Source organism: Bufo bufo, chromosome 7, assembly GCF_905171765.1.
Source record: "Bufo bufo chromosome 7, aBufBuf1.1, whole genome shotgun sequence".
NCBI lineage: Eukaryota > Metazoa > Chordata > Amphibia > Anura > Bufonidae > Bufo > Bufo bufo.
In genome coordinates this window covers 143,783,237-143,798,247 of record NC_053395.1, presented here as the reverse complement: position 1 = coordinate 143,798,247, position 15,011 = coordinate 143,783,237, and the positions used below count along the sequence as shown (strand labels likewise).

Sequence of the window (15,011 nt, the reverse complement as noted above, 5' to 3'; positions counted from 1 at the left end):
AGCGCGTTCAAACGTGCTGTAAAACGCTCAACACATGAAAACCAATGCTTCCCTATGGCCCTGGTTCTCACTTGAGCGTTTTACAGCGCGTTTGAACGCGCTGAAAAAACGCCCTACGCTCAAAAAAGTTCTTGAGCTTCTTTGGGGCGTTTTGTCGCGCGTTTGCGGCCTTATGCTACTCCGCTCACGAGTAATTATTCCCCCCCTTATCTAAGAATCATCCCCTTTAGATTATGGATTCCCAATCAGGTAGGGTGGGTGTATTCGCATGCTAATAACATCATGACGTTATCTCAACTCCTAATATGGTATAGAATAAATAATGAAATAATATAATGTTGCCCATCTGCCTCCAGATGGCACTGCGGAACTGTAGGTGAACATCCCAACTTTTAAGCATTAAAATGAAATATCTAATAATATGTTCTCAGGACCTCGTTGACCTTTCCATATAAATCATTGAGGAAGGTCTTTCCTGACAATTACCTATATCCTGGACTTGGAGTTGACTGTCTTCTCCTATCTTTTTGAAATATAGGTTGACTTGATGAAAATTTTATATAGCGGCTTTGATGCTTGGCATCGGAACTTGTACATTTCATTTATCTACATCCATAAATAACTTATTTTGAAATGGCGTTTACTTCTCCCAGAAACCCAAGTAACAAACTTACTGGTTTCTGTATCTTCTACAATACCTTCTAAATGGTAAATACATGGTATGACATACATAAAATCGATACATTGTTACACATAGATAACACATTATATGAATTATTGATTAACATATGTTGTAAACTAAATATACCATGCAAAGATATATATAATATAATTATGAATATATAAATTGAACCTCACACAGCAGGTGTGCCTCAAGGAATATGAGTCCTTATCAAGTAACCTTGTTCCCTTCAGACAGACATGTTTTAGGGAGTTGACTTACTCCTTAACAGATGGTCTTGTATCTTTAGTAATAACTTTTAAATACAATGTCCATTTATGTTTGCAATTATTTATTTTTTTTTTTATATAGACTGAACTTGCCATGAACTCATCTTGGCTTCCTCAGCCATATAATATAACTTTGGTTCAGGCTGATCTTATTCTTAAAGGCAATGAGATGAGCATTCATTTTGATTATAATGTCATTAGATAATATTGTATACGTATGAAAATGCACAACAGAACCTGTCAACTTTATGCTGACCGTACTGAGGACAGTATAAAATAGTGACAGAAATGCTGATGTCAGTGGTGTGTCACACATCAGCTAAAAGTAAGTGGTTGCTGAGAACCAGCATCATAATCATTGCAGCTCAGGCCTTGAAGAGTCAAATCTACCTGGGAAGAGTCCTGGTTATTCATAATCTCCTGCTCTCTCACCCATCTGCTGATTGGCAGTTCTCTCCTAGAGAGAAAGGGAGAAAACTAGGTAGAAGCCTCTCCGTCATCGGCAGGTGGGCAGGAGAGCAGGAGATTATGAATAACCATCACTGTTGTAGAATCATAGAACCTCCGAGCACATGTGCGACGATGACTTTAATGGTATACACATACCTGCCCCCAACACACATACCTGCATGATACCCTGAAGACGCTGGTTTTCCAGCGAAACATGTCGGGAGGCAGGAGATTTGTGCGTTTGTGTTTTTAGTAACAGTGATCAGCAGAGAGGGAACTCCTTGAGAGGAGGGAATAACAGCTAGCACAGCAATATAGTGAATGCAGAAACACAGGCAATTGACTAATGTAGCAATGAGACCAAAGCTGAAATGACTAGCTAGCATGCTGCTGTGAAAGACTTAAAACAGCAGCAGGCTTCCAAGTGAAGGGGGTGATCTGCAATCACTGGTGATTTTTAACTTTCCAGTATTGTTGCTAAAGTATTTTAATAAAGAGACCCTAATAAAAGTGAAGTTTTAAATACTAGTAGCACATGAAAAAAAAAAAGACGTTAATAGGTCCTAATGGACCACTATGTGTATACCAGTATGAATAACCATGACTCTTCTCAGGTAGATTTAAAGGGCTTCTGTCACCCCGCTAAAGTTTTTTTTTTTTGGTTACTTATCCCTATACTGCGATTTATCCATATACATACTGTAATTAATCATTTTGGTTCAGCAGATTCTGTTAAAAACATACTTTTAAAATATGCAAATTACCTTGCTACCAGGAAGTAGGGCGGCTACTTGCTGGTAGCAGCCGCATCCTCCTATCCTAAAGACGCCCCCTCCGCATGTTGATTGACAGGGCCAGCGAACGGGATCTTTCTCTGCTGGCCCTGTTTGCTATTAAGATCTCGCGCCTGCGCCGTAACGGTATTCAGTCGGCGCAGGCGCACTGAGGCGGACACTCGCTGAGCCGCTCCATCCTCAATGCGCCTGCGCCGATGATGTCACATCTACACCCGGCGCAGGCACATTGAGGAAGGAGCGGCCGAGCGAGCGTCCTCTCAGTGCGCCTGCGCCGACTTAAGACAGGTACGGCGCAGGTGCCAGATTTTGAATGCAAACAGGGCCAGCAGAGAAAGATCCCGTCCGCTGGCCCTGTCAATCAACATGCGGAGGGGGCGTCTTTAGGATAGGAGGATGCGGCTGCTACCAGCAAGTAGCCGCCCTACTTGCTGGTAGACAGGTAATTTGCATATTTTAAAAGTAAGTTTTTAACAGAATCTGCTGAACCAAAATGATTAATTACAGTATGTATGCATAAATCGCAGTATAGGGATTATAAGTAACCAAAAAAAAAAAAGTTTAGTGGGGTGACAGAAGCCCTTTAACTCAAGGCATGAGCTGCAATGATTATGCTGCTGCTTCTCGGCAACCACTTTCTTTTAGCTGATGTGACACACCGCTGACAGCATTTCAGTCAGTTCTTTATACTGTCCTCAGTACGGTCAGCACAAAGTTTATGACAGGTTCCCTTTAAACCGGAGACATGTAACACACAAAAACATGAACACAGCCCAATTTCTGTAAAGCATGTTCTGACTGGCCATGTCAGTTCTAAGATCACTGGACCTCACCATTACATCTGAAACATCATCTGTTTGTGTCTCTTATTCCAAACCTCTGACATATGAGCAGAGGTATGCTAAAGTGTGCTCAATATTAGTTACTATTGGCACAACCTCTGCAGTAGTGAGCCAGGCCCTGTGCAGTGTAGCCAAAATTGGAGAAAAAGTTACCTCTTTTTCGGGTCTTAAAACGCTGGCCAGATAGCGTTGGCTTTTGTTGCTTTTGATTATTCATAAAAAAGATGCCCTGTAAAAGTGAGAAATAAATAGTTAGCAGAAAGTGATAGTCAAAAGGTAAATTTAATAGTCACTAACTGCAAGCAGAAACAGAGGCCCTAGTAGTTTGTGCATAAAGATTATATATATATATATATATATATATATATATATAATATTTTACAAACAAAGTCATTGCCACTACGGGTCTCCCTTCCACTGGCAGGGAAGATCAGTCCCTAGTAAGACTCATGACTGCTCACAGGAAATGGGGCATGTGCTATCCAAGATCCCGATAAACTGCTTCTACACCGCTTCTGAATTCACAGGAGCCTCCTGCCTTTCTATAAGGCCGAATGCACACAGAGGTGTTCCGCGGCCGTGGTATCCCGGCCTGGATTCCTGCTGACAACAGGAGAGCACGGCGTCATTTGTTGCTATGACGCTGTGAGTTTCATGCCGCCGCACTACAGTAATACACTCGTATGATCTATACGAGTATTACTGTAGTGCAGTGGCGGCATGAAGCGCACGGCATCCTAGCAACCAATGACGCTGTGCGCTCATGTTGTCAGCAGGAATCCCGGCCGGGATACCACGGACCGTTCACGGCCTAAGTGATTTTTTCCTCATCTGTTCTGCAAGCTCGAGCTGAAAACGTAGTAGGAAGTAAGGGAAAGGACGTCACAGCAGTACAATGCTGGCAGAATCCACAGAATGGAGAGACACTCCCTGCTTCTGAGTGAAATGTATCTGGCTGTACAGCTGAAGGGTGGGAATAATATCGCTGAAGACTTTAGGGAAGCCCAAAAAGACCTGTCCCTTCAGGAGTTGTGCTTCCTTGTACAATCCACATCCATAAAGCTAATTTTGTGAGAACTCAGGCACACTTTAAAAAGTTAAGCTTCTTTCACACAAGCGTGACGGATTAGGTCCAGATGCGTTCAGGGAAACTCACCATTTTGCAAGCAAGTTCAGTCAGTTTTGTCTGATTGCGTTCAGCTCTTTCAACGCGGGTGCAATGCGTTTTTCACACACACAATAAAAAATTAAATAAAAAAAAACTAAAGGTTTACAAACATCTCTTAGCAACCATCAGTGAAAAAAAAACACTGCATCCGCACCTACACAGTATAGAACATGCAGCGTTTTTCATGCAACACAGAACTGCTAAGTAAAAAAAAAAAAAAACTCACTCGTGTAAAAGGGGCCTTATTCCAACTACAGATCTATATAGCTATGGCATAGGCTACTTTCACACTGGCGTTTCTGGGTCCGCTTGTGAGATCCATTTCAGGGCTCTCACAAGCCGCCCCAAAACGGATCAGTTTAGCCCCAATGCATTCTGAATGGATAAGGATCCGTTCAGAATGCATCAATTTGCCTCCGTTCAGCCTCCATTCCGCTCCGGAGGCGGACACCAAAACGCTGCTTGCAGCGTTTTGATGTCCGCCTGACGATGCGGAGCCAAACGGATCCGTCCCGACTTACAATGTAAGTCAATGGGGACGGTTCAGTTTTCACTGACACAATATGGTGCAATTGAAAACGGATCTGCCTCCCATTGACTTTCAATGCAAGTCAAAACGGACCCTTTTTGCATTATCTTGAACAAAACTAATGCAAACGGATCAGTTCTGGACATATACAATCGTTTGCATTATAGGTGCGGATCGGTCGGTGCAGATATCAGACGGATCCACACTTACCGCAGGTGTGAAAGTAGCCTTATTAACTCAGGAAGAAAAAAAAATTAAATAATCTATAATAAAAATTCATGAGGATTAGAGGGAGAGTCTCTTAAATTACCATGACCCAAATCTATTATCTCTTCCTGCCAATTACATTACTGAAACAAAGTAACACATTTCTGCTGTGTTACACACAAGAATAAATGATTGTTACATGGTCACTGGATGTAGGGCAGACCTCACATCTGCATCAGGGGCTCAGTTAGGGACCTTAGTTGTAGATGCCAAATATTGGACAAGAATTCATCCTGCATGTACGACTATGGACAGTAAACTCCCCAGCAGAAACTCAAAGGACCTTATACTGGGTCCATCAGGCTGCGTTGGTTTTAGTTCGGCTCCCATACAACGGAGCGCCGATATGAAAGCGGCCCTCAAGTGAAAACTGGACCTTCAGGCTCATGAACAAGCTGAATGAAGCCACAAATAGATGTGAGTTGTAGTCCGAAGGGTATGGCGGGCTGACTGATATCTGATACACAGGTGCATCTCAAATTAGAACATCAAAAAGTTAATTTCAGTAATTCAATTTGAAGAATGAAACTCATTCTATAGATTACACACAGAGCGATGTATTCCAAGCGTTTATTTCTTTTAATGTTGATGATTAAGGCTAACGGCTAATAAAAACCCAAAAGTTACTATATATATATATAATGTAGCAAAAGAAGGCAGCACTCCAGTTTGCAGTAAAAAAGTGGACGGTTTATTCACTCATCAGCAACGTTTCAGCTCTCACATTGGAGCCTTTTTCCAGCTGAGTAACATGTGCAAAATTACATACATATATAGTGCAAGTAATTACCAAAATACAAATTAACCCATCATATAATAAAGTGCAAATGCATAAACATAATCATCACATTACAAATATAATCAGTGTATTGTCATAATTTGATATAGCAGCAATACAGACATAACCGTAAGAAAATTCATAATATAGTGGATGTGATATAAAATCACCAAACTGTCATAATGACCAATCAAATGTGAAGGTGAACAGGTGTGTTTAAACATGATATAACAATCAAAAAAGATTAAAAACCTTTGAATGAGTCACTTGCGGCTGACAGGGCATGGTAGGAACTGTTGGCGTCCGGAAAGGAGCATGGCGCATGCGCCGCTCCAACCACTATCGCGAGATTCACTGAGGTAATGTGTGGTAAAACAACCACATCAAAGATGGCCACTTTGGAACAATGTTTAAGGGCGCATGCGCGTACCAATGCTACCGCCCATACGAGTTTGACAGACACAGATACAGTGTCCGAGCGCCGCAGTGTACAGCAGAAACAGCTGATCTATTCATCGGGGGCCGACGGGTCAACGTGGGTCACCAGTGAGATATCTGTACATGTGGGATGATGCGGTTGTCACACCGTTAGCATCCCACTGTCCAGACTGCCAGCATATCCGCTCTATGTCCCTTATAGCCATACAGTAGACGATGTCCACTTGAAATCGGCCTGAAGGACACAGATAGAACTGCATCGGGGCTCATAGTATATATAAATGTATATAGAATAGGTCAACTGTACCCGTCTGTATAGGTGTCACCCCAGTCCCAAAGGGGGCTTGAGTCACACCATGGCACAGACGCATCCTGAGGATTCGCCAGTGTTTTTTAATTATGGCAGCAATCTTACCACTATTGGTACTGAATTCTGATACAAAAGGGATTCTTGCCTGTGTGGACCTGTGCTCACCTAAACCTTCTCTGATGGTTTCTCTAGTAAGTGAATTGATTCTATTCAGTTGTTCTCGAATCAATTTTTTGGGATACCCACGTGTTTGAAATTTGGACCCCATTTCTTGTAATCTATTCTCCGCTGTTTCTGGATCTTGAACAATTTTTTTGACCCTGAGAAGCTGACTGAAAGGGAGAGACCTAATCATAGGTTTGGGATGATGGCTCTCATAACGTAACAGGGTGTTTTTATCTGTGGGTTTCACATATATATCCGTCACTAACCTGTCATTTTGTATGCCAACTTGTGTGTCCAAAAATTGCAAAGATGTCTCTGAATGGGTCAATGTAAACTTTACACTGGGATCAATGGTGTTTAAAAAGCTATGGAAAGCGATGAGGTCCTCCGTGGCGCCGACCCAAATCAGGAAAATGTCATCAATGTAACGCCACCACCCCAGCACATGGCTGAAGTGGTGGCTCACATAGACGACAGACTCCTCAAGATGTGACATGTAAAGATTTGCATAGGTCGGCGCCACGTTAGACCCCATCGCGGTCCCCCGTAACTGTAAAAAGAAGTCATCCTGAAACAGGAAATAATTTCTGGTTAGGATGAACCTCAACAAAGTGCTCAAAAATCGTTGACAGTCCTGACTATAGTTTGTTTTCTGTAAAACATGTTCAATAGCTTGTATGCCCAATTCGTGTTCAATCGAAGTATAGAGGCTTACTACATCGAAAGAGGCCACTAGTGCCCCCTTGGGGATGGAGAGACCACCGATCTTGGTCAAGAAGTCACTAGTGTCTCTGATGTATGATCTTGAGGATAGAGCAAACGGACGCAAAATTTTATCAAGAAAAATCGCTGCTTTACAGAACAGTGAGTCCATCCCCGAGACAATAGGACGTCCCGGGGGTGAAGTCAAAGACTTGTGTATCTTAGGCAAAGTGTATAGGATTGGCGTGGCAGGCTTATCACTATATAAAAAAGCAAAGATTTTTTCATCAATTATATCTTTCTCTTTAGCTGCAATTAATATCTCCTTGAGCTCCCTCAATAGCACAAATTTAGGATCATTATAGATTCTTTCATATACATCAGTATCTGCGAGTTGTTGTCTGATTTCGGCTACATAGGATCTGGTGTCCATGACCACAACCCCACCACCTTTGTCAGCAGACTTGATGGTGAGGTTGCGGTCCGAAGCCAGATCACTAAGTGCCTTTATCTCTGTTTTTGTCATATTAGCAAATTTAAGTGATTGTTGAGAGGTTTCTTGTTTGAGACTTTCAATATCGCGTTTGACCGCCAAACCAAAAGCCTCAATAGCAGGATGATCAATGGCTGGAGAAAAATCACTTTTAACATATAAATCCAAACTTTTCAAAGACAGCTCACTAACACTTGTATTTTCAGATGTAGGTCTGTCATGTTGTTCAGCAAACCATACTTTCAGTTTAATGTTACGCAGAAATCTCTGCAGATCAATTTCTAGGTCAAACCATTTGGTTGCATTTACAGGACAATATGACAGACCCTTATTCAGTACAGATAGTTGTGCAGTGCTCAAAGGTGTTGAAGAGATATTTACCACTATATCTTGCGTCTTAAAGTCCTGCCCTGTTGGGGCTGCACATTTTTCCCTTTTCCTTTGTTTGTGTTGTCTCCTACCCCCTCGGCGAGTTCTGCCGTTCCGGGGGTCCCCCCTAAAAAAGGTGTAGATGACGAAGCAGAATTAATGTCCAACTGTGACACTGTAACATTTTCCCGGGTGTTATGTCCCTGCGATTTCCTGGTGGTAGAAGGGGACCTGGATCCAAACTTCTCCCCTGGCATCCTCCGATTCCTCCTTTGATCTCCTTGCCAATTATACACAAAACCCGTGGCATAATCGTCCACGTCACGTGTCCATTTGCGACGTTTTTTGCTCTGTAGTTCTCCCCGAAATTTATCAAGATGTAACACGCTGTTGGACATATACGCATCAAAATCATCTGTGGATAACACAGTTTTCAGTTTGTCTGTCAATTCAGATAATGTCCCTTGTACTATTGCTTTTTCTTTCTGTAGAAATTCTACATTTAGCAGAATAATGTCGAATGCATATTTATTTGAGATTTGAACAAATCTGGCACAAAAATCGGCGTTGTTGATAAAGAGGTCGGGTCTCAAATGAGAGCGCATCCCTCTGGGGATCCTATGTGCAATGTGATATTCACTTAAGGTGACAAGGTGTAGTTCCAGACTAATTAAACGTTTACTTTCATTTTCTAGTTTCCTTTTGATGTCAGTAGCAGAGATTGTGGATAAAAAGGTAACGTCTCTCACCGAATCATGTAATATTCTGTCTTCATCTTCAGGCGTATAGGAAAACACATCCGAGTTTGTACATCCAATAGTATGATCCATGTTGTAGGTGCTTGGCTTCCTAGGGTCCAAATATATAAAAGAAAAAGAAAGAAAGCAGCACACAAAAAATGAACGGGTGCAAAAAAATCCTCCCAGGAGACCTGCGACCAAGATCCCAAATGTAGATAATGTAGCAAAAGAAGGCAGCACTCCAGTTTGCAGTAAAAAAGTGGACGGTTTATTCACTCATCAGCAACGTTTCAGCTCTCACATTGGAGCCTTTTTCCAGCTGAGTAACATGTGCAAAATTACATACATATATAGTGCAAGTAATTACCAAAATACAAATTAACCCATCATATAATAAAGTGCAAATGCATAAACATAATCATCACATTACAAATATAATCAGTGTATTGTCATAATTTGATATAGCAGCAATACAGACATAACCGTAAGAAAATTCATAATATAGTGGATGTGATATAAAATCACCAAACTGTCATAATGACCAATCAAATGTGAAGGTGAACAGGTGTGTTTAAACATGATATAACAATCAAAAAAGATTAAAAACCTTTGAATGAGTCACTTGCGGCTGACAGGGCATGGTAGGAACTGTTGGCGTCCGGAAAGGAGCATGGCGCATGCGCCGCTCCAACCACTATCGCGAGATTCACTGAGGTAATGTGTGGTAAAACAACCACATCAAAGATGGCCACTTTGGAACAATGTTTAAGGGCGCATGCGCGTACCAATGCTACCGCCCATACGAGTTTGACAGACACAGATACAGTGTCCGAGCGCCGCAGTGTACAGCAGAAACAGCTGATCTATTCATCGGGGGCCGACGGGTCAACGTGGGTCACCAGTGAGATATCTGTACATGTGGGATGATGCGGTTGTCACACCGTTAGCATCCCACTGTCCAGACTGCCAGCATATCCGCTCTATGTCCCTTATAGCCATACAGTCTGATATTGGATCCACAAGGGAGACATGTGAGAGCTACTTTGGCTCCACACGCAAAGGCTGTTATCCTTGTTATAACTGCATCAATTGTAAACTAATGTTGAGAGGGGATTCTTTTTTGCACCCTACCCTGGGCCACAGGGTTAAGATCAAACAATATTTAACATGTGATTCGTCTTATGTCATCTATTTGTTGGTGTGCCCGTGTGGTCTGCTTTATATTGGTGAGACCACTTGGGACGTCAAAACCCGTCTCAACCAACACAGGTATTCAATTAGAAAACAAAAAATGGATCTCCCAGTGTCCAAACACTTCACTGAAGCTAAACATACACAAGATGACCTACGGTTTAGAATTTTGGAGCAAATATCTCTGTCAAGGCGAGGTGGGGATCGGATAAAGTTATTGAAAAAGCGTGAACTTTATTGGATCTACACACTTGGCACTTTGAGGCCACAAGGTTTAAATGTGGAGTTTAGGGTTGTCTAGTCATTGAATTTATGTGTGTTCTCTCCCAATTTGATGACTCATATGGAAAACAACATGTGCTATACATTAAATATTTTTTCTTTTTTTATAGGAAATTATTCTGAAGCATAAAAGTTCGAATGTTCACGTATGGCGAAGCCTGGAGGAACATGTTGGCGATCCCCTTTTTTCATAATCTTGTAATAAGTTCTATTAATATTTATGGTCAGTACCGGTCTGTGCCATGGTGTGACTCAAGCCCCCTTTGGGACTGGGGTGACACCTATACAGACGGGTACAGTTGACCTATTCTATATACATTTATATATACTATGAGCCCCGATGCAGTTCTATCTGTGTCCTTCAGGCCGATTTCAAGTGGACATCGTCTACTGTATGGCTATAAGGGACATAGAGCGGATATGCTGGCAGTCTGGACAGTGGGATGCTAACGGTGTGACAACCGCATCATCCCACATGTACAGATATCTCACTGGTGACCCACGTTGACCCGTCGGCCCCCGATGAATAGATCAGCTGTTTCTGCTGTACACTGCGGCGCTCGGACACTGTATCTGTGTCTGTCAAACTCGTATGGGCGGTAGCATTGGTACGCGCATGCGCCCTTAAACATTGTTCCAAAGTGGCCATCTTTGATGTGGTTGTTTTACCACACATTACCTCAGTGAATCTCGCGATAGTGGTTGGAGCGGCGCATGCGCCATGCTCCTTTCCGGACGCCAACAGTTCCTACCATGCCCTGTCAGCCGCAAGTGACTCATTCAAAGGTTTTTAATCTTTTTTGATTGTTATATCATGTTTAAACACACCTGTTCACCTTCACATTTGATTGGTCATTATGACAGTTTGGTGATTTTATATCACATCCACTATATTATGAATTTTCTTACGGTTATGTCTGTATTGCTGCTATATCAAATTATGACAATACACTGATTATATTTGTAATGTGATGATTATGTTTATGCATTTGCACTTTATTATATGATGGGTTAATTTGTATTTTGGTAATTACTTGCACTATATATGTATGTAATTTTGCACATGTTACTCAGCTGGAAAAAGGCTCCAATGTGAGAGCTGAAACGTTGCTGATGAGTGAATAAACCGTCCACTTTTTTACTGCAAACTGGAGTGCTGCCTTCTTTTGCTACATTATCTACATTTGGGATCTTGGTCGCAGGTCTCCTGGGAGGATTTTTTTGCACCCGTTCATTTTTTGTGTGCTGCTTTCTTTCTTTTTCTTTTATATATATATATATATATATATATATATATATATATATATATATATATATATATATATATATATAAAAAAAAAAAGTCATATTATATATATTGCTACAGAAATGTTTGCCTCCTGAAAAGTACACACAGTATATGCACTCAGTACTTGGTCAGGGCTCCTTTAGCACGAATTACTGCATCAATGCGGTGTGGCATGGAGGCCATCAGCCTGTGGCACTGCTGAGGTGTTATGGATGCCCAGGTTGCCTTTATAGCGGCCCTTCAGCTTGTATCCATTGTTGGGTTTGGGGTCTCCTCTTCCTCTTGACAATACCCCATAGATTCTCTATGGGGTTTAGGTCAGGTGAGGTCGCCGGCCAATCAAGCACAGTGATACCGTGGTTATTAAACCAGGTATTGGTACTTTTGGCAGTGCGGGCAGGTGCCAAGTCCTGCTGGAAAAGGACATCAGCTTCTCCATAAAGCTTGTCAGCAGAGGGAAGCATGAAGTGCTCTAAAATGTCCTGGTAGACGGCTGCGCTGACTTTGGACTTGATATAACACAGTGGACCAACACCCAGCAGATGACATGGCTCCACAAACATCACTGACTGTGGAAACTTCACACTGGACCTCAAGCAACTTGGATTGTGTGCCTCTCTGCTCTCCCCCCCCAGACTCTGGAACCTTGATTTTCAAGTGAAATGCAGAATTTACTTTCATCTGAAAACCGGACTTTGGACCACTGAGCAACAGGCCAGTCCATTTTCTCCTTAGGCCTGGAAAGATGCTTCTGACGTGGTCTCTTGGTCACGAGTGGCTTGACACAAGGAATGTAACAGTTGTAGCCCATGTCCTGGATACATCTGTACGTGGTGGTTCTTGAAGCACTGACTCTGGCCACAGTCCACTCCTTGTGAGACTCCCCAAAGTCTTGAATGGCCTTTTCTTGACAATCCTTTCAAGGCTGCGGTTATTCATGTTGCTTGTGCACCTTTTTCGACCACTCAACTTGCCATCAATATGCTTGTCCTATATTTATTAATTGTATGCACTTACATAGCGCTGCTATATTCAGTAGCGTTTTACAGACGACACTATCCTACGGTGAACTACAAGTCACCTTTATCCAGTTTGTTCCGAGTATGGAGGACTCGGAGGTCCAACTTTCACTCGGACCTCATGCATGCAATCGTATGTATTATGCGCTCTGCAAAACCTGGATCCACATAATATGGATGGCATCCGTGTGAAGTAATTATCTGCTTTGTTTTTAGCCATATTCCTCTGATACACGGTTAAGACTCTGCCAAGCCCATTGGGACAGAATATCACGTATACGTCAGTATGCCCAGTTTACACGATGTTCTGTACTAACAGAAGAAAACATTTCATTGGAGTATCGCTTCGAGATTTTTAAATTCATCCCCAATTTATTAAATGCGGTCCATATGGTTTTACTCAATGCTGTGAAACACAAAGGCAGTATTTCTCTGGACATCAGTCATTTTTCCTGTCCATTCCAACTTCAGGAAAGGATGGGGGTCATGTGTGCTGCTGCAGCCAGTGCCTGGCCACAGCGGTGACCTGTCTGCCCAAGGGCACATCAGTCACATGCTGCTTAGTGTGACCTCACCGTTGCTGCACCACATGTGACCCCTGTCCATGCCAGAAGACCAAAACGTGACAGATGCAGGAGTGGACTGAGGCAGCCACAAACCAAGCAGCAGAGGGAGGCAAATATGCGTCCTTCTACATGTCCGGCCGAGCTGCCCATATAGGTTTCAGAGCTGGACAACCCCTTTAAGCTGGATCCTGAGGATAGGATATAGATGTCCAAGATTAGACTACCCCTTTAAATGGTCTTTTAAGACAGACTTACAGGGCAATCATCAAGCATTCCCAATAACTGCCCTGTGTACAGCCCAGCCTCCCCCTACAGATACTACTAGCTCAGCTCCTACTATACACTACCTCAACCCACCCCCTCCCCACAGATGCAGCTGAAGAGAAGGGGTGGGCGCCGCTAGTTACAGCTGGCTGTAGAGAAAGGGTGAGTTATTACTAGCTGTGCCCACCCTCTCTATAGATATAACCAGCTCAGCACCTGTCATCTACACAGAGGGAGAGGATCGTCCTGAACCGATAACCCAATGTGAACAGACGGGAGGAGCTGCAGGCCCAGAGGTTACCGGGAAGAGGACTGATCCCAGGCCTGCGTGTGTCAGTCCGGCCGCCTGTGGTAGAAGAAGAGGAAACATAACAACGAACGGATCCGCCATTGTAGTCACACAGGTCCGGGCCTAGACGAAGCACACCTACTCCACCGAGACACACACGAGCTCACCGGTTACCCCGGGAACCATGCACATATCTCACCGAATGTAAGGCAGGCAGGAAACGGGCCAAAGACGGGGCGGGAAGTTACACAAACAACGAGGCTTCTTCCGACTAGTGCTGCTAGACGACTGGGAGAAAGAAAGGCCGGATCACGTCACGCTTACGTCACTGGGGGCGGGAAAAGAGGTGGATTATACTATTGTGTTTTAACGTGCGGGGGAGCATAAAGCTTTATTTGTAAACAAAATGTTTACGTTTGGGGCTCATGCAAAATATAATAAACATACACAGGTCTTATAAAGAATCTTTCAGAATATGGCCTTTTTGGATGACATATATGGGTATTATAAAAAAAATGCCATTTGATATTTTATCAAAAGTTCCCCTATGTGTAAAGGACTTGAAGTCGGCAGTAGTTGATTGGTGAAGAGGGCGGAGGCGGGGCTACAGCAGGGCGGGGTCGAGAAGCAGAGGCAGATAACGTTGTACCTGAACTGGACTTGATTGAGACGTGCGGGTTCACATTGTTTTCCACCATTTTGGGTCATTGTTCCTATGTGTTAGGCCGTGTTCACACGGTCAGGATTTTGGTCAGTAGGTTCCTCAGCTGGTTTGGGCTTACATAGACTTATCCAAAGTACTGACCAAGGTGTAAACGGGAAGTGAGGTGACGCCACAAGTTCTACAAATGCGACTGTTGTGAAATACGCAGCTGGTGTGCTGCCCTGTGTAAAGGCCTTACGTCCACTGCTGTATACTGTAGAACTATAGAACATCACTATGAAATAACCTGCTTAAGGGTCCAGTCACATCCAGCTCACTAAGGACACTTGGCTTATGTGTTAGAAAAATACCAACCCACCAAGTATTCCAGAGCCCTGCATTATAGTGAAGTGAGAGGGTCACTGTGGAGGAGACTTATCAAGACCAGCATTTTTTTCTTATTTATGATTAGT

The 15,011-nt window shown here is 43.0% G+C and overlaps 1 protein-coding gene across 1 annotated transcript in view; it reads right to left on the bottom strand.

The window, feature by feature from the left end:
* BZW1 (basic leucine zipper and W2 domains 1) overlaps positions 1-14,213 on the bottom strand; it is a 38,415-nt gene extending 24,202 nt beyond the window's left edge. The window contains exons 1-2 of the mRNA XM_040439736.1: positions 14,095-14,213; positions 3,191-3,266 (exon numbers count right to left, since the gene is read on the bottom strand). Coding sequence (XP_040295670.1) covers positions 3,191-3,254 — 64 coding nt within the window. The 5' untranslated portion in view covers positions 3,255-3,266; positions 14,095-14,213. The remainder of the gene's footprint in view (positions 1-3,190; positions 3,267-14,094) is intronic.
* Between the last annotated feature and the right edge of the window lie 798 nt (positions 14,214-15,011).